Genomic DNA, 27,862 nt, shown 5'->3' on the forward strand with positions numbered 1-27,862 from the left:
TTCCTGGTGCCTTTCTTTACAAAATTAATCTTTTATATAACTAGTAATTATGGAAATGTGTGTTTTAGGAAGTAATCATAAAAAATGGGACTATATTTGCTATATGGTTGCTAGAAGAAGAAATTTCATGTCATATTATAAGCAGCAAAATCAGCACACACCTTGGTCTTGACATGGACTTGCCATGTGTGGTGCTGGTCTCATCTTAATCTTGTCCTCTGTCATACTTGACTTCACTGGTGTTGATGTTGACTTGGTCTCAACTAAGGTGGTCTTAAACCCAAGCAGCCTTCAGTACTACTCCAATGTAACATCCTCTTTGTTAAAGAGCTCCTAACACTTCGTCAGCTTCTTTAAAATGGGAAGCAACTAGCTAGCAATCAAACCCACAGGGTAATCACTGTTTAAGCCTCTTACCAACTGCCCTGGTCATGCCATTAGAATTGAGGTGCCTTCATTTCTCTGAATAGATTAATAAATAAAATGTGAGTTTATTTTAATGTGACAGAATATACTTCTGCTGTCATTAATTTACCCAGAGACTGCATCACTTACCTATGCTAGGGACATACTGGATTATATACATTCAGGTAAAATTCTAATTCATTAATATTTACCTTTTTTAATAGCCATTTTTTCTACTCCATGTATAGACTGAGAGTGTGAGAAGGACCAAGTGTCTGGTCCGTCCTTCTTCACAGCTCCATGTATCCTGAAGCCAACACAGACTCTCCTGCTCGTCTCTCCACCAGACACACCGGCTCCCCGGCTATGATCTACACGTGAGTACAGGCACATAGCAAACATAATCTCAGCACCATGGAGTAGAGATAAATGTTGTTTAAAAGTTAAACACATAGAGGTTGTATTTGTTTTAAATGCAGCTGTAAACGTACTGTGGTCCAGCAGGTAGAACCACTGAGTCACGGCTTCACAGTCATTGGTTCAGTCTTGAACCTGGGTTAATGTCTTTGTATGTTTCTGGTTTCTTCCCACTGTACAAAAACGTCCCAGTAGGTGAATTGTGTACACTAAATTGCCCCGAGATGTGTATGAGTGAGTTTCAGGATAAACCCTGGACTGTTAAAAAAAATCACTTTGGAAACTCATTAAAACTTTTGGATCATTCATTACAGTACTGCATCTTTAATCATAATAATCATGTCATGATTCTGCAGTTCACACACACTGATGCCAAAGGTTGTTTGTAATAGATAGAGAAATGAATGAAATGATGAAAAACTCAACACTAAAATAATGACCTTCTTTGTTGCAGTGCTCGATATGGGAGCCCTAAAAGACAGCTTCAGTTTTACAGGTACTGTTATCTTTAAATCCTTTACATGCTTTTAACGCACCATGTACATTCTCAGACATTATACAAGACACTCCATCACTGTGTTTTTTTCAGTTACTCAGGCGAAAAATGTGAGGAGAATTCCTTCCCACAATGTCTCTTACGTAGCATTCCATTAAGTCCAGCAGAATGGAGTAGCACTTCCTATTAACGAAGACGTTCTTTACGTCAGCCATAAAGTCAAAAGGTTATAATAATTCACAAGCGGTCTGGTTGAGTCAGCTTATGGCCTAATTCGACTTGCTTTCCCATGAACAAGTACCACATTCTGGAAACGGGGAGAGAATAGGACAAGGCTGTTAGTGTGAGTTTTATCTTCAGGAAGGCTGTGCCATGGTCTCTGCTACGTAACCATGCCTGTTTTAAAGTCAAGTCTTTAGTTCTTTTAAAATACAACACAGGAGATAAAGCTTTAGTAAAAGTAAAAGGATTTCTTCATTAATGTTGACATTTCAGTGAATCATGGGCATTTGTTTGATTTTAACACAGTGTGTGGTCCAGTGGCTTTCACCTGATATACATGCTCTTATGTTTTCATGGTGTACTTCCACAGTATGGACTGGCAGGAAACAGACCATGTGACTTACACTTATGGGAAGAGTTGTGTACTGATGGAATGAGTAACTAAGCATTCCCGTGTTCTATTAACAACAATCCCAGTCTTTATTCTTCATTATAAGACACATATTGTATATTTAATGAATATTATGCCTTTAAAATGGTTTCCTGTGTACTGGTGTGTTTGTAAGATAATCTACAGACGATTATATCCTCTGTGAGCTCTGTCCTCTAAGTGATACCCTAAACAATTTCTAAACAAAGTCTACCTCCTCTTACTGTAAAACATTAGTTGCCACTGATGTACAAGGCTCATATCTACCCTGACACATATTACAGTGTAGCTCAGGGGCGGGGGGTGGACTTAGCTCTGGTGGGACTGGGCTCCTGTACTCCATTAATTCATACAATTTCTGCCTGTTTTGTGTGCTTGTATGTTTGAGTTTTCATACATAGTCAAATAGCAAAGCAAGCAAAAATGGCTGCCACTCAATCGTGTGTCCTACAATCCCAATTGTGAAAGGCTTTTAAGGGGGAAAAAAAGCCTCTTGAATTATTTAGGTCATGATTTATTTGCTCTGCTCAGCAGAACATACTTGTGCTGCAGTAAGCTCAGAGATGTTTATTTCTGTGACATCAACCATGAGAGGTGGTACCCACATCAGCGGAGGAGGTGGTGCTTTTATGGTTATTTGGTAATTGTTGTAAAGCACTTTAAGACGCTCACTGCCACGTAGATAAAGACTGCCAGTGCTCACACTGCTGAACACTACTGCAGCATCATGCAAAACTCCTACATGGGTCGAGTACCAAGTACCCGGGTGAGTACAAGAGCGTTGTTTCTGCTCAGGGATGCTGCATGGGCATGCTGCCCACACCCAGAGTTCTGTGTCAGGCTAGTGCAGATTAGAGGGGCACAGCATTAGGTCAGGCCGTGGAGACTGACGGAAGATGTGTTTTTGATATTCGAGTTTGTTTGTCTTGTTAGAGCTAAAGCAATAGTCTGAAAAAGTCGAGAATCCTGCAGACGTGGTGGGCTTTTAGTAAACATGATGCCATTCCACTGTAGCTGGAAACTTTTCTATATGGAGTGTATAGTTTTGTGTCTCTGCTGCACAATATTACTCACATGTGCACCCAGAGAGGTGGGGATAGTTCATATCTGAATGTTCTTTTTATTATATGATATAATTGTTTGTGTGTGTGTGTGTGTGTGTGTGTGTGTGTGTTTAATACTTCCATTCCCATTACAAAGATATGATTTATCCACAGGAGGTAAAAGTCTGCCTTAAGAGGTTCTTAAAAAAGTTGGCAGTGGTTGTTTTTAAATAATAATGCAGAATTTACAATTATACTCTTTTGTTTGTTTTTGTTACATTAATTTAACAATAACAATAATCATTACCATTGCTATAGCATTGTTTATTGTAACAGTATATACTGTACAGAAGCGATCACATTTATATGTTATACTTTGTTTAGAAACAATTCACTGCCATATATTTGTAATACTTACAGAAGTAATGCTGGCAAGATTCACAACAGGACGGCCATAAACACAAAATATTAATCATAATCACTCAAATGATGAGGAAATAGGATACAGCGGCTGATATTAACATGCAGTGTGTAAGGATGTGCTGTGAACACCAGGTGGCACCATAACATCAGCATGGAGGACGTAGGAGTCTAACCAGTGACTGAGACAACATTAGGCCGAGTGAAGATGAAAAACATGGGCTTAGACAGTGGTTAAGACAGCACAGGGAGCAGAAGATGAGACTCTTGACACAAGATCATAACAGATCGAAGATCTATGAAAATGACCAGGAGTCTCAATATACATAACAGACAAATGGGGCAAGTGATGAGAAACTTGGACCAAAGCTGCAGGTTCAGACTGTCTTTATTTAGTCTTTTTATTGAATAATTTAAAGCAGCAGGATTTGGTTGGGGGAACCCTTGATAGCAAAGCACTGGGAAAGTCAGATCAGAATAAAGCTCTGTTGACGTGTAACCCCTTAGCGATTCATCTGAAGGCGTGTTAAACTACACGGAAATAACTACAGCAAAACTAAGGAGATGTGTATACTTATGAGAGTGGGGAAATTCACTCAGGAAGGAATTTGAGGAGATAAAGGTCAGGCTGTTAAATATTTACATTTTATTTTTATGAGCAGTTACTCAAAATGTCACTAATAATAGTCTCACAACCAAGTGCCAAAAAAGAGTGTGACTCAACAATTTCTAGTAAATGAACACAACAGAAAAGCAGAAAAGTGAACTCATTCCCCCGTTGTAACACTTGCAACGTCTAGAAATATTTTAGATGCGTCAATTAACGTGCATGATCTGAGCCTGAACTTACTGACATTAAACATTAGAGGTAACATATGGAACATTGATTTTGTGAATGAAAAGCACACCTTTAATTCAGGAATTCATGCATGCACTTAGTCACACAGTGGTGGTGAGACTTGAACATTTGGTCACAATGCAGAAAGATTGTTTAGTTCAGTCAGCCTTAGTGAACTCCATCTGCATGTCAGCCATTCACCTTTGCCCAGAGACCTGAGTGTTTGCATGCACAAGAGTGTCTTTTCCCAGATAACTGTTAAAGCCCTCACTTCTACACCCCCTGTGCCACAAGCCACTCTTATCTGCCCAACTGTGTTGGGGTTTCTAGCTCGTCCAGATGGACTGGTAGCTACAGTTGTCTCTGATTACAATGCATGAGTGTGTGTGGAAGAAGGGGCAGGTGCTATTTAAAGTAGGGTAACTGCCCACGTGGCTCTATTAGTCTCTGTCCTGCTATTGTACTTTCCTCACTCTTCCCCTTGCTTGTGCTCGATCGAGACTGCTTGTGAGGCAGTGGCGAGTCCGAGGTCACTCGGGTGGGTGGGCAGATGTTTGCCACTCACAGAAGCAGTCTGACTGAGCTGCGTGTGAGCCATGGTGGCCGCCGCCTCAGCCGACAACAGAGTTTCCCTTCGGAACCCCTACAGGTGCCCAAGGTGGGCAGTGGCGGGCGCAGGAGCAGCAGCAGCAGTGGCCGGCTCCTCTCGCTCTCCTTCAGTGAAAGTATGCGCAGTGAAATTGACCGCTACCTGTCTGAGCAGAGTCTGTGCCCACTGCGCCAGGACAGAAGTAATCACGCCGACCTGAAGGGGCTGAGAGAAGTGCGGGCAGCTGCTCAGCTCAAGAATCTGGAGGACTTCCTAAGAAGCAACGATGTGTCTCTGCAGGATTGTGTGGCCTATCATACAGGCATGAAGTACAGGTAAGGAAGCCGTATGAAATGAAGCTGGCTTTTAAAACCAGACTCCTGGAAGAGGATGGAACTGCTTTGCTGAAAGGGTTTCATATCTATACACAGTATTTTCGTTCAGTTTGTTGAGGAATCTGATACTCAGTCGGTTGTTTTACAGTCTGAACATTTTAGCATTGAACTCAGCTTTGTCTCAGCTTTGCATGGAACATTTAAAGAAATTTGTTAAAATTACCGTAACATTACAGTGTTGGAAAAACACCATAGTATTGTCTGTGCAAATGTGACTGAGAAAATGCCTTGACACTATATGAGACCTGACTGTACAGTTAGAGTGATTTACACAGTCAGCCATTCACAGCTAAACCGGGGAAATATTTATTCCTTGTGATTAGCATTCAGTTTTATGATCAGAACATCTTTCCTCTATATTCTTCTTACTCCATCACAGCGGTTATACTTCTGTTTATTCTGTTGTCACACTAAATATAAACTCTGGAGTATTTTGGCATTTGAGTGTCAGCTTTGTAGAAAATAGCGGGTAGTAATCAGAGGGTCCCGGGCCAGCTCTCTCTCTGTGCCTGGATTAAAGGATCTTCTTTTATTATCTTCTCTCTGCTGACATTTTAGTGTCTCACTCTCCTGTGAGTGAAGCATTACTAGTCTCACACTTGAAGTTATTTGTGTCAGATTGTTCTTGATTAGTTTAAGTGGTAGTGCCATGCTTCCTGTTCGTTTGTACTGGCTAAGAAGCAGTGTTTTAGCTGACCTCACTTGCCTTCACTTTAATATAGTGTTTCTTTTCAGTTTCTTTTATTGTAAGCTGTTATTATAATATGGAGAATATCAATTATGAATAATAAGAATGATATGAAAGCACAGGAACAGGAACGAGTTCAAGCACATGCATAATTGAAATGTCCTAAGAGTAGAAGAATGTAGGTATATTTTTACCAAGTAACAGAAAACATAGTTGTAGATAGAAAGTGTAGTTAATGAAAAAAGACCATCAGCACTACAGAAGAGCAGTACTGCAGAATAACACTAATGTGCTGGCTTAGCAGTCATGTAAGTCTTTAGGTTTTATGGTCTGTTCACTTTACAGAGCACCTGCTTACAGAAATGCTTCTACTGAAACCTTTAGCTGCTTTAAAAGGTGTCTGAGTGTACGGGTGATGAAGACCGGCTGCTCTCACTGAAACCTATTAAACCTATTCATAGGCATTTTGAAAAATGACCAATATGTTCAGCTTGAAATGATTAAAGATGTCTAGAAATAGGTTTAATCATCTACTTGGTTTATTGTAATCTTATAAGATGAAAAACTATAAATAACTATATTTAAGATTTACTATAACTATATAACTATAACTATATTTAATTTTTTATTTTTATTGCAGTGCTGAAAGATGCAGTAAAGGATATTTCCTTTGGAATTAATTGATGGTAAATGAAGTAATTAATGCATGAAGCTGAACACATATAGCTCTTTTACACACAATGAGAAGTGCTCCTGCTGTTCCACAAACTCCCCACGGTGTGCCACTGTCTCCTCATACTATAGTCCTTCCTGCACAAGTCACCAGTTATCACTGTGGCTAAAAATATGAATGATAATCCACACACCAGCAACACATGATATGTTCGCTGTCACCAACGACATTCTGTCTCTTTCCTGTGACGAAGTTCCCCTGTTTCAATACACACAGTCACAGCTTTATTAAATTATTACTGTGTTAGATCAGGTTTTAAGCTTAGTTAGAGCTGCATGATCACAGTAGGAGATGGTACATGAAATTATTAGCTGAATAATTTGTGTAGTTGTTTGTACACTGAATTATTGTCTGTAGTTTAGTACCAGCTAGTATCAAAGATATACTTCATACAGATTACTGACATCAATGCTGTTAAATTAGAGTATCTGGAGTGTTTAAGTAGATTATACAAGAGTTTATTCGATTAACTGCAGTTTTCAGAAAGAGGTGATTACACTGATAAAGCAGTAGTGAATATATTGATATAGCAGTAGTGAGTAGGTGTTGAGCTGCCTACAAATGGATAAAATATTTTAGGCCATGATTTAAGCTGTTGAGGTTCTCTTTGGGAGTGACACGGTTGGACAGGATTAGGAACGAGTACATCAGAGGGACATTGGTATATTGGTAGGAGAATGTTGGAGATGGAGCTGCCAGGCAGGAGGCAAAGAGGAAGTCCAAAGAGGAGGTATATGGATGTGATAAATGAGGATAGTGGGTGTAAGTGTTGAGGACGCAGAAGATAGGGATAGGTGGAGAGAGATGATTCGCTGTGGAGACCCCTGAAGGGAAAAGCCCAAAGAAGAAGAAGAAGAAGAATTGGGCCATGATTTGTAACACAGTTCATACACACATCATATTTATTGTTTATATACAATATGTACACTATATACACACAGTATATAGTATATGCACCACATATAAGTCTGTGTTATGATATTTCTATGTCTATGAATTCTTTTGGACTGAGGGTTTGGGTTTTTCCATTTTTAAAATTAATATTTTTTGCATATATGGCCTAGAGTGCCATGATCACCCAAGAACAGAACCTTTTCTAGCTGCTCTCAAGTGTAATAATTAGTGTGTAATGTGCTGCACTGAGTTCCTCTGTGGATTTTCTTTCTCTCTCTGGTCCCTCAGCACTACATCCCTTTGACAAGGCTAATGAAATACGATGATTTTCTGCTCTACTTGCTTCTCAATTAAGAACTGCAGTTTTTTCCTTTTACCCTCATACATTATTCCCTTTTAATTTATTTATTTATGTGTGTATTTTCCTCAAGTCTGTATTTAATTTGATTTGAGACTTGACCTGTATGTAACAAAGTAATCACTGCCCTTTGCATGACATGTCTCTGTAACCTGCTAGTGTCTGATTTATGCCATCAGACTAACTGTGTAAACATTCTGTAAATAGGCGTGGGATCAGTCAGTACTGCCAAAAAAGGGCTAGGAGCAGACCAAACACAATGGCTCAGATTTTCTTCACAGCGCATGATGTAGATTTGTGAAGTTAATAGGCTGTCTTTCACCATGTCACTTTATTTCATCTTGGGTCATATGACTGACTAAAGCTGACCAGGGCAGTCTGCTGTGCGTGATGTTTAAGCACATTTATTAAATATACTGTGTGGTCTTCTAAAGGACTGCCTGACTGTCCATAATATCAAGAGAATTTTTTCATGCCCTTATGAATAATAGCAGCAGTTTCCTGTCCTCCCTTCCAGCCAAACCCTGTTAGACTTGTGTGGATTCATTTGAAGGAAGGTTGAGTTAGCTTTACTTGGAAAGACATTCTTGTGCTGCAGGGGTTAGTGGCTGTTGTCATGGAGCTGTATAATGTACTCTGTGTGTGTGTGTGTGTGTGTGTGCGTGTTGTGAAAGACATTGAGAAAGAAAGTGTTTTACCTCAGGCACTACAACTTGACTCAATCTGCTTACATTTTACGAGTTTCAATCAGCAGGGTCATCATGCAATCTGGCCACCAATGTTTCCTCCAGCTCCCTGACCCCAGTGAGGCCATGAATGGGTGCCATGTGCTATTTTGAGGGCTGAATTTATGCAGACTTTTCCAGCCTTATTCCTGAGTGCGCACTGAATTGGGAAGTGGCTTGGAAAAGGCAGTGATGTATGCAGAATAAAAGGCCTGGTCTCAATCTGTGCATTCCAGATAGAGCAGCAGAGCACTTTACATGTGAGCAGACGTCTGATAGATGCTGATTTTATTTTGCTTACACTCATGCATCTTTGGGAGTCAGCTAACATATGGGAATGTTTTTTCTCCCCTAGTGTTTTGCTTAATTTTTTGATTATTCCTTTTCTTTTTTGTTTTGCTGTGTCGAATAAACTCACACATTTGTGGTGCAGCAGCTGTCCTTTTGTTGGACTTGCATTTTGCTTTGTTTATAGTGGCACACTGCACACCTGGCATTAAACCCACATGAGAGACCTTCACATTTCTTCAGGAAAGACTCGATAAAGCATTTTACTAAAACAAATCATTTATTAATCAAGTTTAGCTTCCTTCTGCAACACATACATATTTGCTTAAAATGTGTGCAAAACTACTGCCTTCACTTTTATATCAGCTCTGTTAGTTATTTTTTTTCACATTATTCTCTGACCAGAGAGCCAGCTAGCCTTTCACTCTCATTACTCTGTGTCTTTGCTTTTAGAAATATTGGGCTATCTTGTTCACTAGTTAAGCATTGATGTATCTAACAATATAATTTAAGAAATACTTAATGCATCTTATTTGTGCGCCAGCCTTTATCTGTTTTATCTACTTATTAAGCTGCATAGCTCTTTGCGTAACTCCCAAAGATTAAATCTAAATTTGGTTTCAAGTTAATTCATCCATCCATCCATTCATTCATCCATCCAATTCCAGTAACCACTTTAGGTCTGGGTCATCTTTGAGTTTTAAGTTAATATAGCATAAGCATGGATATTTACCGTCTAGGTTCTCTGCAATGGAACTTTAAAGTGCTTTTAGTACTCCACTTCTTTTCTCTCTGTAGACGCGCCTGTCTGTGACGCTACAACCACTAATAAGATATATAGGATAAGGTATCATGATGAGGTTAGTATTTTTTTAGTTTTTTTCTTGCATCTCATTGGATAGTCAATATTATTCCTAGTTTTTCTGATTAGTTGGTCACAAGGTGATCAAATCAATCAGAATGTGTACTTAAAAAATCAAGAAAAACTAGAGATGTGTGCAAGACTTCATACTACTGAACTGTTTTTCAAAACCTTTGTGCATTGATATTTAGAACTCTTTTTATCAGAATTATTTCACTGATTCAGTCTGATTCATCGTCTTCAATGTTCACATTTATTAGGGTATAAATAAATATAACTGAGTTACTAGATTTTTAACACTATTTGTGTTAGCAGTCGTGAAAGGGTGTATCTGTGATCATTACACATATAAGAGATGCTATGGAGGATTTTCCGCAGTTTCTGAACTAGAGCTTCTGGACAAAGGAAATAAAGAAAATTTGCCACACTAAATGGAGGAGAGGTGCTGGGAGGGTAAAAGCAGAGAACAGTGGGAGATTTCTGTAACTCTGTCATGTAATCTGTAGACCCTCTGGACAATGAAGCAGCCCTTCTGTTTTAATAGGACATGCAAAAGTTCAAAGAGTACATTGAAAGCCCAACATCCATTACTTCACAGGTCAGGTGTGAGATATTTTAGCCACATACCTAACCTAGATCTGTGGTAACCTGCTGGGGTTGAACATAAAATGAAGATACATTAAAAAACACATGCATCATTTGGCTTGGCATTTGGCTTGCAAGCTTAGAAAAGAAATATTGTAATGTCCATAATAGCTACAGCTCTCAGAATATCAGTAGCATAGCGACCAGTGTACAGCAGGAGCTCCAGCTCTTAAGGCCAGTTACCATATGCCGCTATATATACATGCACTCTGGTTTCTGCTATAGCTGGCTCGTCTGCTGGACTTGATGTATGTGATGTCTAAAAACAATTCAGAGACATGTTGTGTGTTGTGCTAGCATTGGTGTCCTGATTTGTCTAGTTACATTGGAGTGATGTGAGCATGTGCTTGTGGTGTGAGTGTGAGGTGCTTGTAGATTTCACTCAGTCAATCTGCATTCGTTTTATTCGGTCATTTAAGGCACAGTCTACTGTCAAACAATCTTTCCTTATTAATGACATTGTCATAAATTGCCTTTATGTCAGTGGCACTGAAAATGATAATAACATGGCAAATGTTGTTCTTCTGGCTGCTTCCTGTTCGGGGTCACCACAGTGGATCATTCGGTCAACATGTTTTGATTTGGCTCAGGTTTTACACCGGATGCCTTTCCTGACACAACCCTCCCATTTAACCTGGGCTTGGGATCAGCACTGAGAGTTAACATTTCAGGGACTGGGTTAGCGCCCTGCCCGGGAATCGAACCCGGGCCATGACAATGGGATCCTGCCCCTGGACCACCAGGAGGCTAATAACTTGGCAAATAATAGGGGCAAATTGTAACTCATGTTAGAAATTATAATCTACTTTTATTTTGTAATAAACTCTGGCAAACTATTTCAGTGGATCTTACCTGGATGTCTCTGTGCTAGTAGAGTCACTATCTGGCTAGTAGCTGAAAACAGAAAAAGGATTCTGTTTAAAGGATTAAAGGATTTAAAGGATGTGGCAGATGTCCTTATACAGAATGACTTACCTCACTTATGCAACTGAGTATGTGAGGGCTAAGGGCCTTGCTCAAGGGCCCAGTAGTGGCCCTTTATGACCTTCATAAAGTAGGTGTATATACAGTATAATGTCTTCCATACTTCTTGTGTAAAATGGTTTTGCTATACAAAATACTATAGTGCTGTGGAACTATAGTGCTATTGTAACTTAATAAGACTTCAACAGAATCTATGCCTGCAGGATAATGTACTGAAAGCTGAATAGAATGAAGATTATCCTCAATGGGTACCCTTGGTAAAGAGACATAAAATCTGTGTAATATTTTCACCTTTGAAGATGGCTCAGTGACTCAGTTATTCCACTTTCTGGAGGAAGTTCATTCTGCTACATAGGAGCCAGAACAAGGAAGAGACTTGATGCATGCCTGGGTGATGATGGGATCAGTTGAGCAAGGCTGGAGGAATGGAGGCAATGTGGTGCAGTGCAAGGTATTATAAGTACTCTAAGGCAGGTGGGTGCTAGTCCATGGCTTAGTAGACAAGCATCACTGAGGGAATGTAGCAAAGAGGCTGTGTGGAATTGAAAACAAGTCATTTAATTCAATTCAATTTTATTTTTAGATCGATTTTAACAATAGACGTTATCTCAAAGCAGCTTTACAGAAATATAAAAAGTTGAAGTTTAAAATTGAAATTTATTTTAAATGTGAAGGCTAGAGGCAATGGTGAGAAGGAAAACTTCCTGAGACAATACAAGAAAGAAACCTTGAGAGGAACCAGACTCAAGCAAGAAAAGTCATGCAACTAGACTCTGGATCAGTCAAGCTGCCTGGAGTGAGCTGCAGTGATCTAGTCTGGAAAAGGGACTGAACAAGCACCTGAGTGTCTCGTGTGGATAAAAAGGAATGAATCCTCCTGATGACTAACAGAAAAATTGGCATGAGCATACCAGATTAGCAATGTGAAAGGAAAAAGACAGTTGATTGTCCATGTTGATTCCACGGTTACACTGAATGCAGTGACAAAAGGTGAGATCTGAGAGTCAGGTAGATCACCAGATCCTGACATGTTGATAAATCACCTGGGATGAACAGAAGTTTAGTTTTGCTAGGATTAAGTGTCAGCTATTGAGCTGCCATCCATGATGACATGTCTGCCAGACATGATGAAATCTGAGCAGTGTGTCTGAGGGAGGGAAGGTGAGGATGAGTTGAATGTCATCCACATAGCAGTGGCATGAAACCCATGGTAGGATATGACTTCACTAAGAGATCAAATATATCGGTAGAACAGAAGAGGATCGAGTACTGGTCCTTCTGGGCCGTGCTATAACACGAATTCTAAGGTGCATGAGGCTGAACAAGACAATCATTTGGTAGAGAATTATTTGTATTAAATAACACTTGGCACATTTGTGACCAACAAATTAAACGAATGTATTAAATGACCAACAAAATAAATGAATGTATTTTTACACTTCTACACACTGAAATTGTATTGTGGTATTTGTATATGATTACACCACCACATTTTACCCTTCAGCTTAAAGACAATAAACATGAAGCCACTGGACAGACAGTGGTATGCTGCAGCTGACCCTCAGCAGTGATGACATTAAGCTTGAGAGTGATAAGTCTTAGGTCCTAAGTTTGTAAGCATTTTGTAGGCTGTAATCTACATCCCTGAGAGCAGCTTTCTGCTTGAACATGACCACAATGGCACTTATAGCTGGGTGCTCAGGGTACTTAGGGTACTCAGGGTGCTCTGAGTGCAGTTGCAGTGGGTCTGTTGATTAGTTCCTCTCGTGCTTTATACATCTCTCTATTCTCCATTAAAAAGTTCACGTCTTTCATGGGGTGTCTATTCCATTCTGTAGAGTGTGGCTCTTACAATGAAATGATTATTCATAATTGCTCTATGTTTGTTCTGTCTTCAGTAGTGAAGTTACCTAGGTGGTTCATTCAAGGTCCTAATTGACATTTAAATCCAGTCTCTGAATCCATAAACCACCTGGATTCATATGGGTTTTACAAACCAGCTTTGTGGGAATGGATAATATGATAGATGTAATCTCTAAAGGACTAAAAGCCGCTCAGGAAGTGTTACCCTTCTGACCACATGTAGTGGCCTGGAAAAACCCTTCATATGAAAATTTCTTGACATTTTCAGCTATAAGTGAGGTAATGTCACAGCATTTTTAAAGTCTGGTTACCCCTAAAGTAAAAGAAAAGAGAAAATGTGTTTCAGAGAGTGAACATACTTGAAAACTATGTATAAAAGAGGTTTAACATGTGTATTCCCTTGTACTGACGGCTCATTTCTCCTAGGCCTGGATTTTGCAGTTCAGTGCATTTTGTAAGCTCATCTCAGACACTTTTGCAAAGTAAGATAAAATTGTACTACATCTGGAGATGCTGAACCCCCAGGCCTTTATATCATCTACATTTCAGATGTGAACATTTTTATAGTCCTATAATGTATACAGTGTGCTTATTGTGCATGGTAGCATTCGTCTGTTGCGTTGCTGTGGTTGCTCCTCATTTTGCTAGCTTGACTTGGCCATGCTTGTTTCTTCTTTATATCATGAGCATCTGGCCATTTCTCTTCAGGTCACCTGACTGAGGTGTTGTTCAGTTCATTGTCATCTTGTGACTGGACTACTACTGGTTTTTGAGGGAAGGTCTTCTGCTGCATACCATCTGATCCAAAATACAGCTATATGACCTGTTTTCAACTTCCCTAAGTTCCTTAACATCACTCAGTGGCACAATTTCCTCCACTGACTTCCTATAGCTTCCAGCTTCAGATTTGAAGCATTAAGGCATGTCAAAAAGAGACTTGCCCCAACTACCCAAAGGCATGTATTAAATCCTCTCTGCATCACGTTCCCTTTGAGTCTCTGGCACACAGTGTGAGCCACCATCCCTCTGTACTGGACCTCAACTCAGTCATTTGCAGTCTTCAAAGTATGTTGCTGCACTAACACAAACTAACTCCCCTCTAACAAGGTTTTAACGTAATGGTATCCCTAGACCTAATTGTAGTTAGTATAGCAATACTACAGAGATCCTGGATAAGGGCAGTGAATGCAGGGTATGTAAATGGAATGCATTTTGCTGGAATATCTGAGAGACATTCTCAGTACACACAGAAACATTTACTTTCTAAATTGGTTTTGTAAATAAAAGCAAAATCAGGGTTGAGTGAATGAGTCCAAATATCATGTTAGTTCAATCTTCATCTTGTTCAAGATCTGTACCTTTGTTGTCCTATTCCTCTTGCTGCCAAAATGCCACACAGAAACTCCACTCTCTTTAATCTCGGACTGCCTTAATCCTCAGAATTGAAGGAGTGCAGCAAAGAGCACTGGTGTTATTAGCCTTCTCTAGAAAGAGAACCGTGGGTGCTGGAGTCTGACTAACGGTGGATGTGATTTGTGTGTCAGAGCATCGGGACACATACATGACACATACATTTACATCCACAGTGCGATTGCTACCAATAGAGCAGAGTATGAGAGATGATTCAATCAAGTGTGAAATCATTTTTATAGCGCCATTTGCTTTCCATCTTGGTGTTTGACTTCTGGCAGTTTATTTCATCCTTTCACATACTTTCTAAAATTTGATGTATCTTATAAAATAATGCATTTATATCATATGTTTATAATGTGATATACTATATCCTGTGCATAAAGCTTTTTTTAAGTTTTCTTTATTTGCCACATATACATTACTGCACAGTGAAATTCTTTCTTCGCATATCCCATCCTTGGAGGGTTGGGGTCAGAGCGCAGGGTCAGCCATGATGCAGTGCCCCTGGAGCAGGGGGGGTTAGGGGCCTTTCTCAAGGGCCCAACGATGGCAGCTTGGCAGTGCTGGGGCTTGAACCCTGATCTTCCGGTCAGTGTCCCAGAGCCTTAACCACTTAAGTAACCACCGCAATATAAGAACTAATCTGTTCATAAAATAAATTTTTGTATAATTTCTAATAAATTGTATTATGTAATGTTTATTGCCTATTCTGTACTGTGCTATACAGTATATTGCACATATATACAGATCAGCCATAACATTAAAAACACTGGCAGGTGAATTAAATAATACTGATTATGTCTTTACAGTGGCACGCGTCAAGGGGTGGGCTATACAGTACATGGCAGCAACTGACCAGTCAGTTCTTAAAGATGATTTGTTGGAAGCCAGAAACGTGTCCAAGCTTAAGGATCAGAGCAACTGAACATCTCCAAAACAGTAGGTCCGCAGTGGTTAGTAAAAGTGGTCCAAGGAAGGACAAGTGGTGAATCTGGGCTTTCTCACATTTCCAGTGCATTCACATTGACTACTGTGTGCAAACATAGATTACCATGTTCACCCTGCAGAAGCACAACATGATAGCAGTAACATAGAGAATATTTTCAAGGGTATTCTAAAGGTATTCTGAATAAGTATTGTAATGAAGTATATTCCTGAATACATTCATGTATACAGTCATACAGTTATTCAGAGTATTCTGCCCCTGCATTATACACTTACAGAAATACTCTAATGAAAATTCTAGCAGTATGATAACGTATGCTATGAAGTTTGGCCATGCAAACTGTCTTAAAATAATCAATTATTAAATACATCATATTTAAAATACATCACTTAAAGGTTTTAAAATCTTTAGAGCATACATGTTTTCTAAGCCTTCGTTTTTAGGCATAAGCTTATATACAGCTATTTACATGATTATATAATCATAAAAATAAATGCTTTAAAATACAGAATTCTTACAGTTTTTATAGCTTGTAGTTTCCCAGCTACATTTTCTCTTCCTTGGGTGAAAGGATTGCTGCTAAATTTAGGAGGCAGGGCACTGTCCTGTTTTTTTCTCACTGAATTATGGTCTGTTGTGTCTGAATGCCATAAAAGTCCATGTTTCAATAAAAGAACACAACACACTGTACCCTCAAAGCCGGCTGAGTTCATGCTGGCATTTTTACCATTCACTGTGGAATGCTGAATATGAACAGAGGGGATACAGACCCACAGCAGAGATACAGATTAATCCAACTTTAAATCATATATCTATAATATGTTAGTTCACTGCTGGTTATCCCAATTATGACATCTAGCAGAATATTTTATTCAATACTAAAGCAACTGTGCATGAATAGGTTTGATGTGTAACAGATTAGGATTATCATAATGAGTGAAAGAAGGCAAGAAGGAGCGATGTAAAGGCTTACTTTATGCATTCTTGCTCATTTGAGGTGAATTTTAATGCAGGTCTAGCTTCATAATCTCTTGCCTACTGTTTAATTCAAAATTCTATTCATTTGCCACACACAGTTACCCAGCATGATTATTAATACTTTCCACTAAAATAAAAAACATTAAAACAATAATTTTCCTTAAAAGAATTCTCTATGATAATAGAGTATGACTGCTGCTGCTGCCGCATTACACTACACTTAATTGTTGTGCTGTCATGCCTGCTGGCGTGTGTGTGTGTGTGGTGTGTGTGTGTGTGTGTGTGTGTGTGTGTGTTTTCTCTCTGGCTGTCGTAGTCTTTCTGTCATGTATGGGCAGGGTGGACTATCAAATGCAAGCAGATCTCAAAGAATAGCTGGAGGTCACTCTTTCCCACTCTCTTGACATTTCTATCTTTCTGCTCTCATGGGCTTTTTTCTTCTCTAGCTCTCTCATCATATATTACTGGTCAGGAAACCTTGAGAAATGTGAACAGTGTGCCTGGAAATAAGAGTGGAAGAGAGAGTGGGAAACAGAGCACATGATCCACTGGGGAGAGTGGGAGTAGAAAAGAGCTGAACAGAGAGGATCAGAGTATCCTGACTTTGTAGTGAGAGCTTAGTGGAGCGTGGAGAGCTGGAGCGTGACGTGGTAGGATGAGGAGTTTCTTCCGATGTGATCGGTCTCCAGCACATGCTCAGAGGCGCTTCCGCATGCACACATTGTGACAGCTCTTCTAACCAGCACTGAGCTTCTGTGGAGAGCACTAGGTCATGTGTACCTACTGGAGAGGCATTATATCCATCTACAGTCTCTACAGCTGTCAGCTTCTGGGTTGATAAGGACGGGAATTACCAGGAAACAATACTTCGTTTAAACAGGGGAAACCCCCTTAGTTCCTGCTGTGAGGACATTTTTGGACATCTGAGGCTCCCCCTCACTTCAGTAAGCCTGCCCATTGTATTTTACCAGCAGCATGCAGGTCTCTTTTGTGTGTACGGACCACCGGGCTGTTAGCCGTAGTACTGAGGACCGGCTGAATAGGCAGAATGCTGGTAGCCCCAGTCTGGGCACCAAGAATAAGTTTCGCACTGTGGCAATGGTGGCACGCAGCCTGGGGCAGCTCTCTGTGCAGAACCTGCCTTCATCCAGTGACCACTGTGTCCGGAATGGCATGAAGTATAGGTAAGAGGAATCACTCACAGTCGAGATTTTATACATACATACATATGTATATCACAATATATATAACACAATCTGCCAGACACAACACCCTGTACTTCCTCAGGTTAGCCACACACACACATATATATATATATATATTTCAGGCGTTGTGTCTGGCAGATGTAGATTGTGCATTTTTGTAATTTTATTGGTGGGTTTTCGGAAAATACTATGAAATGAATTGCTCGGGTTTCTTGCCAATCAGATGGAAGTTAAATCACAGAAAAATAAAGAGAAATAAACACATGTCTCGTCATCAGGAAAGACACTTTACATGGTAGGATAATTTGATAATCTCATACTACATACCAGGGAATTAAAATAGGTGTACAGTATGCTATTCTCAAAATAAATCTAATCCTCACTCATTCTTCCGTTCTGTAATTTGTCTAATAGCACATTAAATGCACTTTGTAAGAAGGTAGGATGATGTAGACTATATCCTACCTTCATATTAACCTAATCTGTAACTGAACACCAGTCTTTTCTCTGAAAGGCATTATCAACCTTTCTTGCTATTCCAAAAGGCCTTTGTCTTCAATACTTTCACATCTAATTGATCCCTCCAATAATTACAAACTTCAAAAGTGACTTATTTAAGCTATCATTTTACATTGAATAAGACTGTATATTTTCTCCAGTGGTAACTTTTTAGCTCATAAGAATCAGTATAAATTGCTGTGTCTTCCAACATCCATAAAGTGATATGTTTTCATTTTCCAAGACTGTAATGTTTTCAGATTTCGGATCGCATCTAATTATACATTAATCTTTCCTGTGGATTTTCACTCATCCCTCTGTTTTTAAAACAACGTCCGTTTACCTTGTACAACATATCTGTCATCACAGATCTGTCATCAGTGTAACGTATTTTTAAAGCTATAATATTTTTACTTTAAGAATTGTAAGGATATTTAATCAGTTAAATTATTTTTTATTATGAGTGTAAGAGTCTGGTGAAATTGTTAAATCAGATCAGATGAGCTATTCTACATGTCCAGGGAACATAAGAAGAATAGAATACATGTCTTTGTTTTGCTAATATGAAGATATAGCTCTCAGTGTCACTGTGTGTACATTCACATAAATGGCTTTCATTCATATGCAGAAAAACTTGTATGGGTAGAGCAGGCAGAATATTTGATCAATGCCTGTTTCAGTTTCAAATGAGATTCCTCTTGGGCATACAGTCACGGTGCTCCATCTTAAATTGGCAGTGTGATTTGAAAGTGCACCCTGCGGAAGCACCCCCCAAACCCCCTCTCTCTGATTGGTGTGTCTGTGAACATCCAGGCAAACAAGTGTGTTCTGCAGCACTCCCCTTTTCCCACTGTAGAATGAATAAATTAATGATCAGAAGCCCCCTTGCTTCTTTACCTCCAGCTGTAAGCGTGGAGACGGAGGAGAAGGGATGAGAGCGAGCGGTACTGAGAAGCAAATTGTGCAATACGTACTATATGCAGAGCGCAAACAAAGAATTTATTATATAAATGTGTAAAATGCTTTTTTACTACTTCTTAAATAATGGAGTTTAGTTCAGTCTGCTTGTCCAGTAGCGAAGGTAGATTCATGCTGCCGTTAATCAAGCAGAGAAAATATCAGACCTTCTCACAATATCAGAAACTGCATGTGATTCTTCACATAAAAATAAATTATTAGAACTATTAGAATGCCTGTACTAAACTAATTGAAGTTAACATTAATAAAAGCCAAAGGATATAAATTTTATATTATTTTACTGGGTTAAATTTTCTATTATTTTGCAAGTGCTCTGGGAAAAAGATTCATGTTTGCTTGAACTGAATGCATACTGAAGTGGGTACATTTGCATACATGTTTACAGAATTTTAATCTCATGTAGTTCTGAGTGTAGGGTTGTTTTCAATATTTGTTTTAATTTTCTGTAAGCTTTAAGGCTAAAGTTTGGGCTGTCTGCCTAAGGCTGTGGTATACTGAAATGTTTTGAAAGTGTTTCTGTAAAGTTTGGAACCATTAAACTCATTTCTTACTGATAATGTTTCGGTGATGTGTACTCTTTACATTAATGAGCTTTATATAGTTCACTTAGCTCAAATTTGAGTAAAATGTACTTATAAATCAGTTAAAATGCAAGTCAGGAGAACAATGGTGCCATGTAAACCTAATTTATAAGAAGCTCGGTTAAATTGAATTAGGATTTTTTGTGTGGAAATTGCTACCACACTTTTCTTCAGTAAATTCATCAGAATGTAAGGGACTTATCATCATCACGTCTGATCTAATAAAGTTACTCCGACAAGGTCAGTGATGTATTCAAGATTATATCATAGATCTGTATGGTTTATCAATTTTTTCATAGAAATGCTAACTGGTTTTGTTGTGTTAGATGTTAACAGGTTATGTTCTGAGAATTATACTAGCAGTTAAATAAAATAAAATAAAATCTACTTTGACTTGATCTTTAAGCATCATGGGACTATTTTTAGCATTATGTTATCCATTCACTGGCAGCATAAAGCTAAACTATAAGTAGAAATTGATGCCGTGAGGCTGGGTGTATGTGCTCGGAGGCCTTTGTTTGCTCATTCCCCGAAAGGCTGTAGGATGTCCCATTTCTCATTTAGGTCTTCAGAAGAGTGAGCTCTTTAAGCCCTTTAGTGAAGACTGCATTAAAGAAGACGCATCAGGGGTCTCTTACACAAAACTCCTTTTTACTGGCAGGGATTAGGCCAGTCAATGATTGAGCAGAGATTAGAAAATTAGACTAAATAAAAGAAACACAAAATAAGTTAAGACCAAGTTAGAGACATGAGAGTCCTAAATAAAGTTTGTTATTAATTTAATTTATATAGACTGATTATCTAGTTATAAACTTAGATGTTTACGATATAATGTTTATAATCTACATACACATCATTCTGCTGTACATGGAGCTACTGCATGGTTGGACCAGTTAACCATGAAAGTCATAAATACACTGGCAGTCGCTTCCTGGATGTAGAATTGAGCTACGTTTGCATTGAACAGTACTGACCACACAACAGTCAGCAGGTCAGATGTGTGCACTAATACAGAAAATGAAGAAAGCTAAAATAATTATAAAAAGCTGATTAGAAATATATACAGTATATATTAGTAAATTAAAGCTTTTATTTAGATTTTTTTTGCCATTAACTGGATTAAGCATTCTACCTGTATGTGTATAAACATTCAGAATCAGTAGAGAGAGGCTGTTTATGAGCTACATGTAGAACTATAACAGCTGGATTTACACCGACTCAGGATCAGGTATAACAATATTTTTTATTAAACTGTAGTGGTTGTAAATCTCTTTTGGTGCATATTTGTAAACCAGATCAGTTCTGATATTGAACTGTTGTGTAAGATGACACTCTGTTATATGGAGCAGATGAGGTGCTATTCTTGACCACTACACTGCAGAGAAGGGCTCCTGGAGAATATTAGTGAAGAACTGCTACTCTTAGACTGTCAGCTAAGGAGAACCAGTGTTCTGAAGCCCTGATTGGTGCTTTATATTGTTTAAGGTGAACATGTTTAAATATTTGTTTTTGGCTGAACATCACAACTGGAGTGAGTGGAATCAAACCTCTTACAGAGAACCAGGAAGAAAATGTATTTAGAGAAATGACTGAAACAGAAAAACCTTCATACCCTGGAGATTTCTGTCACACTTATTTACAAATAGGAACATGTCAGCAGGCAGTTGTGCCTGAATGGCTTCAGATTTTTTGGGCTGGAGCTAGTGAGGACAGAAGATATATAGATTAAAGACATTAGGAGAAGAAATTAAATTTAGGAGACATAGAAATGCAGACTGAAGAGACTAAATGGACATATAAGAGATCAGAAAACAATTTAGCAAAACGCTTTCTTATTTTGAAAGCCAACTGCAATGAAAAATGCAGGTGTATGAAAGGATAATGACACCTTCAGGCATGGCTTCAAGGGAGCTAACCTTGCTCCCAGTTTGATCCCAGTATTTATGTTTTCACCATTCATTCCTGTGTATATTTCCCACAAATATTTTGTTAGAGCTTTTTACTCTTCTTCTTCTTCTTTCGGCTTTACCCGTCAGGGGTGGCCACAGCGAATCATCTGTCTCCACCTATCTCTATCTTCTGCATCCCCACCACTTACACCCACTAGCTTCATATCCTCATTTATTCCATCCATATTCCTCCTCTTTGGCCTTCCTCTTTGCCTCCTGCCTGGCAGCTCCATGTCCAACATTCTCCTACCAATATACTCACTCTCCCTCCTCTGGACATGTCCAAACCATCTTAATCTGTCCTCCCTAACTTTGTCCCCCAAACGTCCAACATGAGCCGTCCCTCTGATGTACTCATTCCTAATCCTGTCCAACCGTGTCACTCCCAAAGAGAACCTCAACATCTTCAGCTCTGCTACCTCCAGCTCTGACTCCTGTCTCTGTCTCAGTGATACTGTCTCTAAACCATACAGCATGGCCGGTCTCACCACTGTCCTGTATCACCTTCCCCTTGATTCTCACTGAAATTTTTCTATCACACAGAACTCCTGACACCTTTCTCCACCCATTCCAACCTGCCTGCACTCGCTTCTTTAAATCTTTCCCACACTCTCCATTACTCTGGACTGTTGACCCCAAGTACTTAAACTCCTGTACATTCTTCACCTCTTCACCCTGTAATCTTACTGTTCCACTTCCCTCCCTGTCATTCACACACATGTACTCAGTCTTACTACCACTGACTTTCATTCCTCTTCTCTCCAGCGCAAACCTCCACCTCTCCAGGTTTTCCTCCACCTGCTCCCTGCTCTCACTACAGATCACAATGTCATCTGCAAACATCATTGTCCAAGGAGACTCCTGTCTGACCTCCTCTGACAACTGGTCCATCACCATAGCAAACAGGAAGGGGCTCAGAGCCGATCCCTGATGCAGTCCCACCTCCACTTTGAACTCCTCTGTCTGACCTACAGCACACCTCACCACTGTCCTGCTCCTCTCATACATGTCCTGCACCACTCTGACATACTTCTCTGCTACTCCTGACTTCCTCATACAGTACCACAGCTCTTCTCTTGGCACCCTGTCATACGCTTTCTCCAAGTCTACAAACACACAGTGCAGCTCTCTCTGACCATCCCTATACTTCTCCATCAACATTCTCAGGGCAAAAATTGCATCTGTTGTGCTCTTTCTGGGCATGAAGCCATACTGCTGCTCACAAATTTCCACTACCTTCCTTAACCTAGCTTCCACTACTCTTTCCCATAGCTTCATTGTATGGCTCATCATCTTTATCCCCCTATAGTTGCTGCAACTCTGCACATCACCCTTATTCTTAAAGATCGGCACTAATACACTTCTTCTCCATTCCTCAGGCATCTTCTCACTCTCTAAAACCCTGTTAAACAGACTAGTTAAAAATTCCACTGCCGCCTCTCCCAGACACTTCCAGACCTCCACTGGGATGTCGTCAGGACCAACTGCCTTTCCACTTTTCATCCTCTTCAAAGCCTTCCTGACTTCATCCTTTCTAATCTTATCTACTTCCTGTTCCACAGAGTTCACCCCTTCTACTCTTTCTTCCCTCTCATTTTCCTCATTCATCAGCTCTTCAAAGTACTCCTTCCATCTCCTCTGTACACTCTCCTCACTTGTGAGCACCTTTCCATCTCTATACTTAATAACTCTAACTTGCTGCACATCCTTCCCATCTCTCCCACACACCCAGCACCTTTCTTCCTGATCACTTCTGCTGTAGTTTCCCAGTCATCTGGCAGCACTACCTGACCACCCAGAGCCTGCCTCAACTTCTGTCTAAATTCCTCACAGTATTCCTCCTTTTTCAGCTTCCACCACTAGGTTTTCTTCTCCATCTATATCTTTGACCTCTTCTTCTTACAGACCATGAAAGTCATCCTACACACCACCATCCTATGTTGTCTGGCTACACTCTCTCCCACTACCACTTTACAGTCACTAATCTCTTTCAGATTGCCTCTTCTACATAGGATGTAGTCTACCTGTGTGCTCCTACCTCCACTCTTGTAAGTCACTCTATGCTCCTCCCTCTTCTGAAAATAAGTGTTAACCACAGCCATGTCCATCCTCCTAGCAAAGTCCACTACCATCTGTCCTTCAAGGTTCCTTTCTTAACTCCAAACTTGCCCATCACCTCCTCATCACCTGTGTTCCCTTCACCAACATGTCCATTAAAATCTGCTCCTATCACCACTCTCTCCCCCGTGGGAATAGTCTCTATCACCTCATCTAATTCACTCCAGAATCTCTCTTTCTCCTCTAACTCACAACCTACCTGTGGGGCATAACCACTAACAACATTCAACATCACCCCTTCATCCTCTAACTTCAGTCTCATCACCCTGTCTGACACTCTCATCACCTCCAGAACATTCCTCACAAACTCCTCCTTCAGGACCACACCTACCCCATTTCTCTTACTATCCACACCATAATAAAACAGCTTGAATCCTGCTCCTATACTACGAGCCTTGCTCCCCTTCCACCTGGTCTCCTGTACACACAGTATATCCACCTTCCTTCTGTCCATCATATCAGCCAGCTCTCTACCTTTCCCTGTCATAGTACCAACATTCAGAGTTCCTATTCTCAGTCCTACACTCTTACCTTTCCTCTTCTCTCTCTGTCTGCACACTCTCCTCCCTCCTCTACTTCTTCGACCAACAGTAGCCCAATTTCCACCAGCGCCCTGTAGGTCAACGGCGCCAATGGCGGTTGTTGTTAACCTGGGCCTCGACCGATCCGGTATGAAATTTAGAGTACTGATGATTCGCATGGTTAAATTTGGCAATGTTTTACGCCGGATGCCCTTCCTGACGCAACCCTCTCTATTTACCCAGGCTTGGGACCGGCACAGAAGTCACTGGACTGTGACCCCATGGCTAGATTTTTAGAGCTTTTTACTAACCCCTTAAAAAAAACAACATTAAATCTGATTAGGATATTCAGCAAAATTATAGTTAGGATAAATGGTTTAAGCTTGGGAGGTGTCCCAGGCCTTCAATGGGTTTTTCTTCCTCTTGGGGATGCAGTCATGGTTTAGGCATTGAATAGAAGAATAAGAAGCCTTTATTTTCACCACACATACATTACAGCACAGTGGAATTGCCCAGTGGCCATGCTCAAGGGCACAAGAGTGGCAGCTTGAACCCGGATCTTCCGATAAACAACTCAAAACCTTGACCACTTGAGCCACTACTTCCCAATATAGCTAGCAGCTACACACGACCATGGTGGGGTTGCAATGTCTCAATGTGGTGCTCTATAAGGTTGGTGATTTTTGGCAACTTCTAGTCTTTTGTCTACAAATATCAAAGAAAAAAATCCTACACCCAGTTCACTAAATGTTTATTTTGGCTTTTTCAAGCATCAGGTCATGGTCCAGATTCTTTGACCCTCTACACCGATTTAGATTATAAAATCACTTAGTGATGATTGGCTGTGATATATGCATCATATATGGGTAGTCCTGAAGTTCTTGAGATACTCTAGATTGTCTGAGATTACACAGGAGCATTTGTCAGTCTGCCAAGGGCCCTAGAACAAAAAGGAGGTTAGACGTGCCTGAAAACCCAGAAAAAAAAAGAAAACCCAAAAGCAGAAATGGTTCTTGAAAAATCTTACCAACTATTTTGAAGAATCACAAGGATTTTCTTGAAAATGCCTTGAAAATGCATTTGTAAGGATGTCTGCGACCAAATCAATTTCTTCTCCTCTGTCAGCCATTGTGAGTTAAAATATATATTTTATTTAGTTTGTGCGGTTCGCTGCCTCTGACTACTCCAATTATCCAATCAAAGGACGGGAAATTGCTGACGTAACCGTACGCCTGCTAGATGGCCCCAGTGACGCCAACTCCAAATCTGATTGGTTAATGGAACAGATTCATTGCCACTTATTTTAAGCTCCAGGCACCTGCACTATTTATTCTGAAGGCATTAAGGCCGGGCAACACATGATATCATCCACTAGCTGAAATATGATTGGATAAATACTCTTATCATAAATATACACTACTGGAAGCAGAGCAACCGAGAGAAAAGCTATGAAATGTAGAGAATAGACTATTGGGAATAATTTAATACACATTCATGGAAAAATATATTAAATATATTAAAATGCAAGTCAGTGATTCAGATCACTGCTGTTTAGGCCAGCAGAGAAGGACTTACTGGCCCTGACGGTCCACCACTGGTATTTATAGAAGAGAAATTATTTATAATCACCCAGATGAGGATGGGTTCCCTCTGGAGTCTGGTTCATCTCAAGGTTTCTTCATCATGTTGTCTCAGGGAGTTACCTCTGGCTATTTTTTTTATAAATTTAAAATTTATACCCAGATTTTTTTATATATTTGTGTAAAGTTGCTGTGTGATAATGTTTATTGTTAAAAGAACTATACAAATATTTTTTTTCTGAATGGAATCAAGCCTCACCATCAGCTGGGGGATGATATGTTGGTGAAGAGAGAGGGCATCTCCCACTTTCTGTTCAGACCACACCCTCACACAGTGGTTCCACCAAAAGGATGGCAGTGTGAGGATATCTCATTGATAACTAACATTACAACCTTTTACATTTCCTGTGGAGAGGTCAGTCAGCAGCTAGATGGTTGCTTGGCCTGCACTGGGGTCTGTAGGACATGGTGCATAGTTTACTGGGAAATGTAAGATGGGGTGTGATTTTTGAGATGGTCTGAACAGTGGATGGCAGACCGTTATGTTTTTAGTGTCTCCTTCCACAGTGAGCAGTATTTGTGAAAGTAATGTGTGAGACTGAGAATCAGAAAAAGAGGATGAACTTTTGTTCTGTTTTCAGCTGTTTTGCGATCTGATCAGTATAATATAATCGTGAAGCAAGAAAATGAAAAATCAAACAAACCTTTAATAATCCCTTAACACCTCCGTCTATCCCTGTATTTATATTTGTTACTTCATCATCTGTAGATCCAGAGAATGGAATGGACTGTGTGTAGGCGCATCACATTACCAGTGTCTGTGTAAGACCAGACCTGTTTTTGAGCTTTCAGTTAAATATTAGATTTGTTCACTCTCAAAGACCTATTAGCTTCCTGGGTGTGTAGTGCTGATTGATTTAGTGTGGAGTGGTCCCAGTCTTAGAACATAAGTGTGCCAGTATGTTTTCCATCTGAACTTGGCTAACAGCGTTTAGCCGTCTGCAATACTGATGGGTTTTGTGTGTTTGCATGCTCGGGCTTAATTAAGATATCTACCAGCTGTCGCTAGGACCAGCCTCGAGGAAAGAATTGATTGTCCTCTGGTTTTCTGTTCCATCAGACAGAACAGCCTTAATGGATTGTTTTTACATGGAACAAATCCTCCACTAGGATTATTCCTACAATATAATCAGCTGAATAGTTGATTGTTTAGCTATTGTAAGGCACAAGGTTTGACATACACCGATCAGGCATCACATTATGACCACCTGCCTAATATTGTGTTGGTCCCCCTTTTGCTGCCAAAACAGCCCTGACCCGTCGAGGCATGGACTCCACTAGATCCCTGAAGGTGTGCTGTCGTATCTGGCTTAAAGCACTTACAAGATAATTACAGGACTTTAAGGACTTACAGAACTTAAAGGATAATTACAGGACTTAAAGGACATTTTTGATAGATACTGACCACTGCAGACCGGGAACACCCCACAAGAGCTGCAGTTTTGGAGATGCTCTGATCTAGTGGTCAAACTCGCTCAAATCCTTACGCTTGTCCATTTTTCCTGCTTCTAACATCAACTTTGAGGACAAAATATTGACTTGCTGCCTAATATATCCCACCCACTAACAGGGGCCATGATGAGGAGATACTCAGTCTTATTCACTTCACCTGGCACTGGTCATAATGTTATGCATGATCTGTGTACATAAGTATATTGAAACAGCATATGTACATTTACAGATTTGGCAGATACTCTTGTCCAGAACAACTTACAGAAGTGCTTTGTAATCTTCATCAAA

The 27,862-nt window shown here is 39.9% G+C and overlaps 1 protein-coding gene across 3 annotated transcripts in view; it reads left to right on the plus strand.

The window, feature by feature from the left end:
- The window catches only part of kcnab2b (potassium voltage-gated channel subfamily A regulatory beta subunit 2b), a 64,860-nt gene that overhangs the window by 12,267 nt on the left and 24,731 nt on the right, over positions 1-27,862 (plus strand). The window contains exons 2-3 of one of the 3 annotated variants that reach the window (XM_058410170.1): positions 654-782; positions 1,277-1,318. In XM_058410170.1, coding sequence (XP_058266153.1) covers positions 706-782; positions 1,277-1,318 — 119 coding nt within the window. In that variant the 5' untranslated portion in view covers positions 654-705. Of the gene's footprint in view, positions 1-653; positions 783-1,276; positions 1,319-4,783; positions 5,196-17,125; positions 17,817-27,862 lie in introns of those variants that run through there. The other 2 variants (XM_058410167.1, XM_058410169.1) reach the window with 2 other exon arrangements.

This window comes from Hemibagrus wyckioides, linkage group LG15, assembly GCF_019097595.1.
Source record: "Hemibagrus wyckioides isolate EC202008001 linkage group LG15, SWU_Hwy_1.0, whole genome shotgun sequence".
Classification (NCBI taxonomy): domain Eukaryota; kingdom Metazoa; phylum Chordata; class Actinopteri; order Siluriformes; family Bagridae; genus Hemibagrus; species Hemibagrus wyckioides.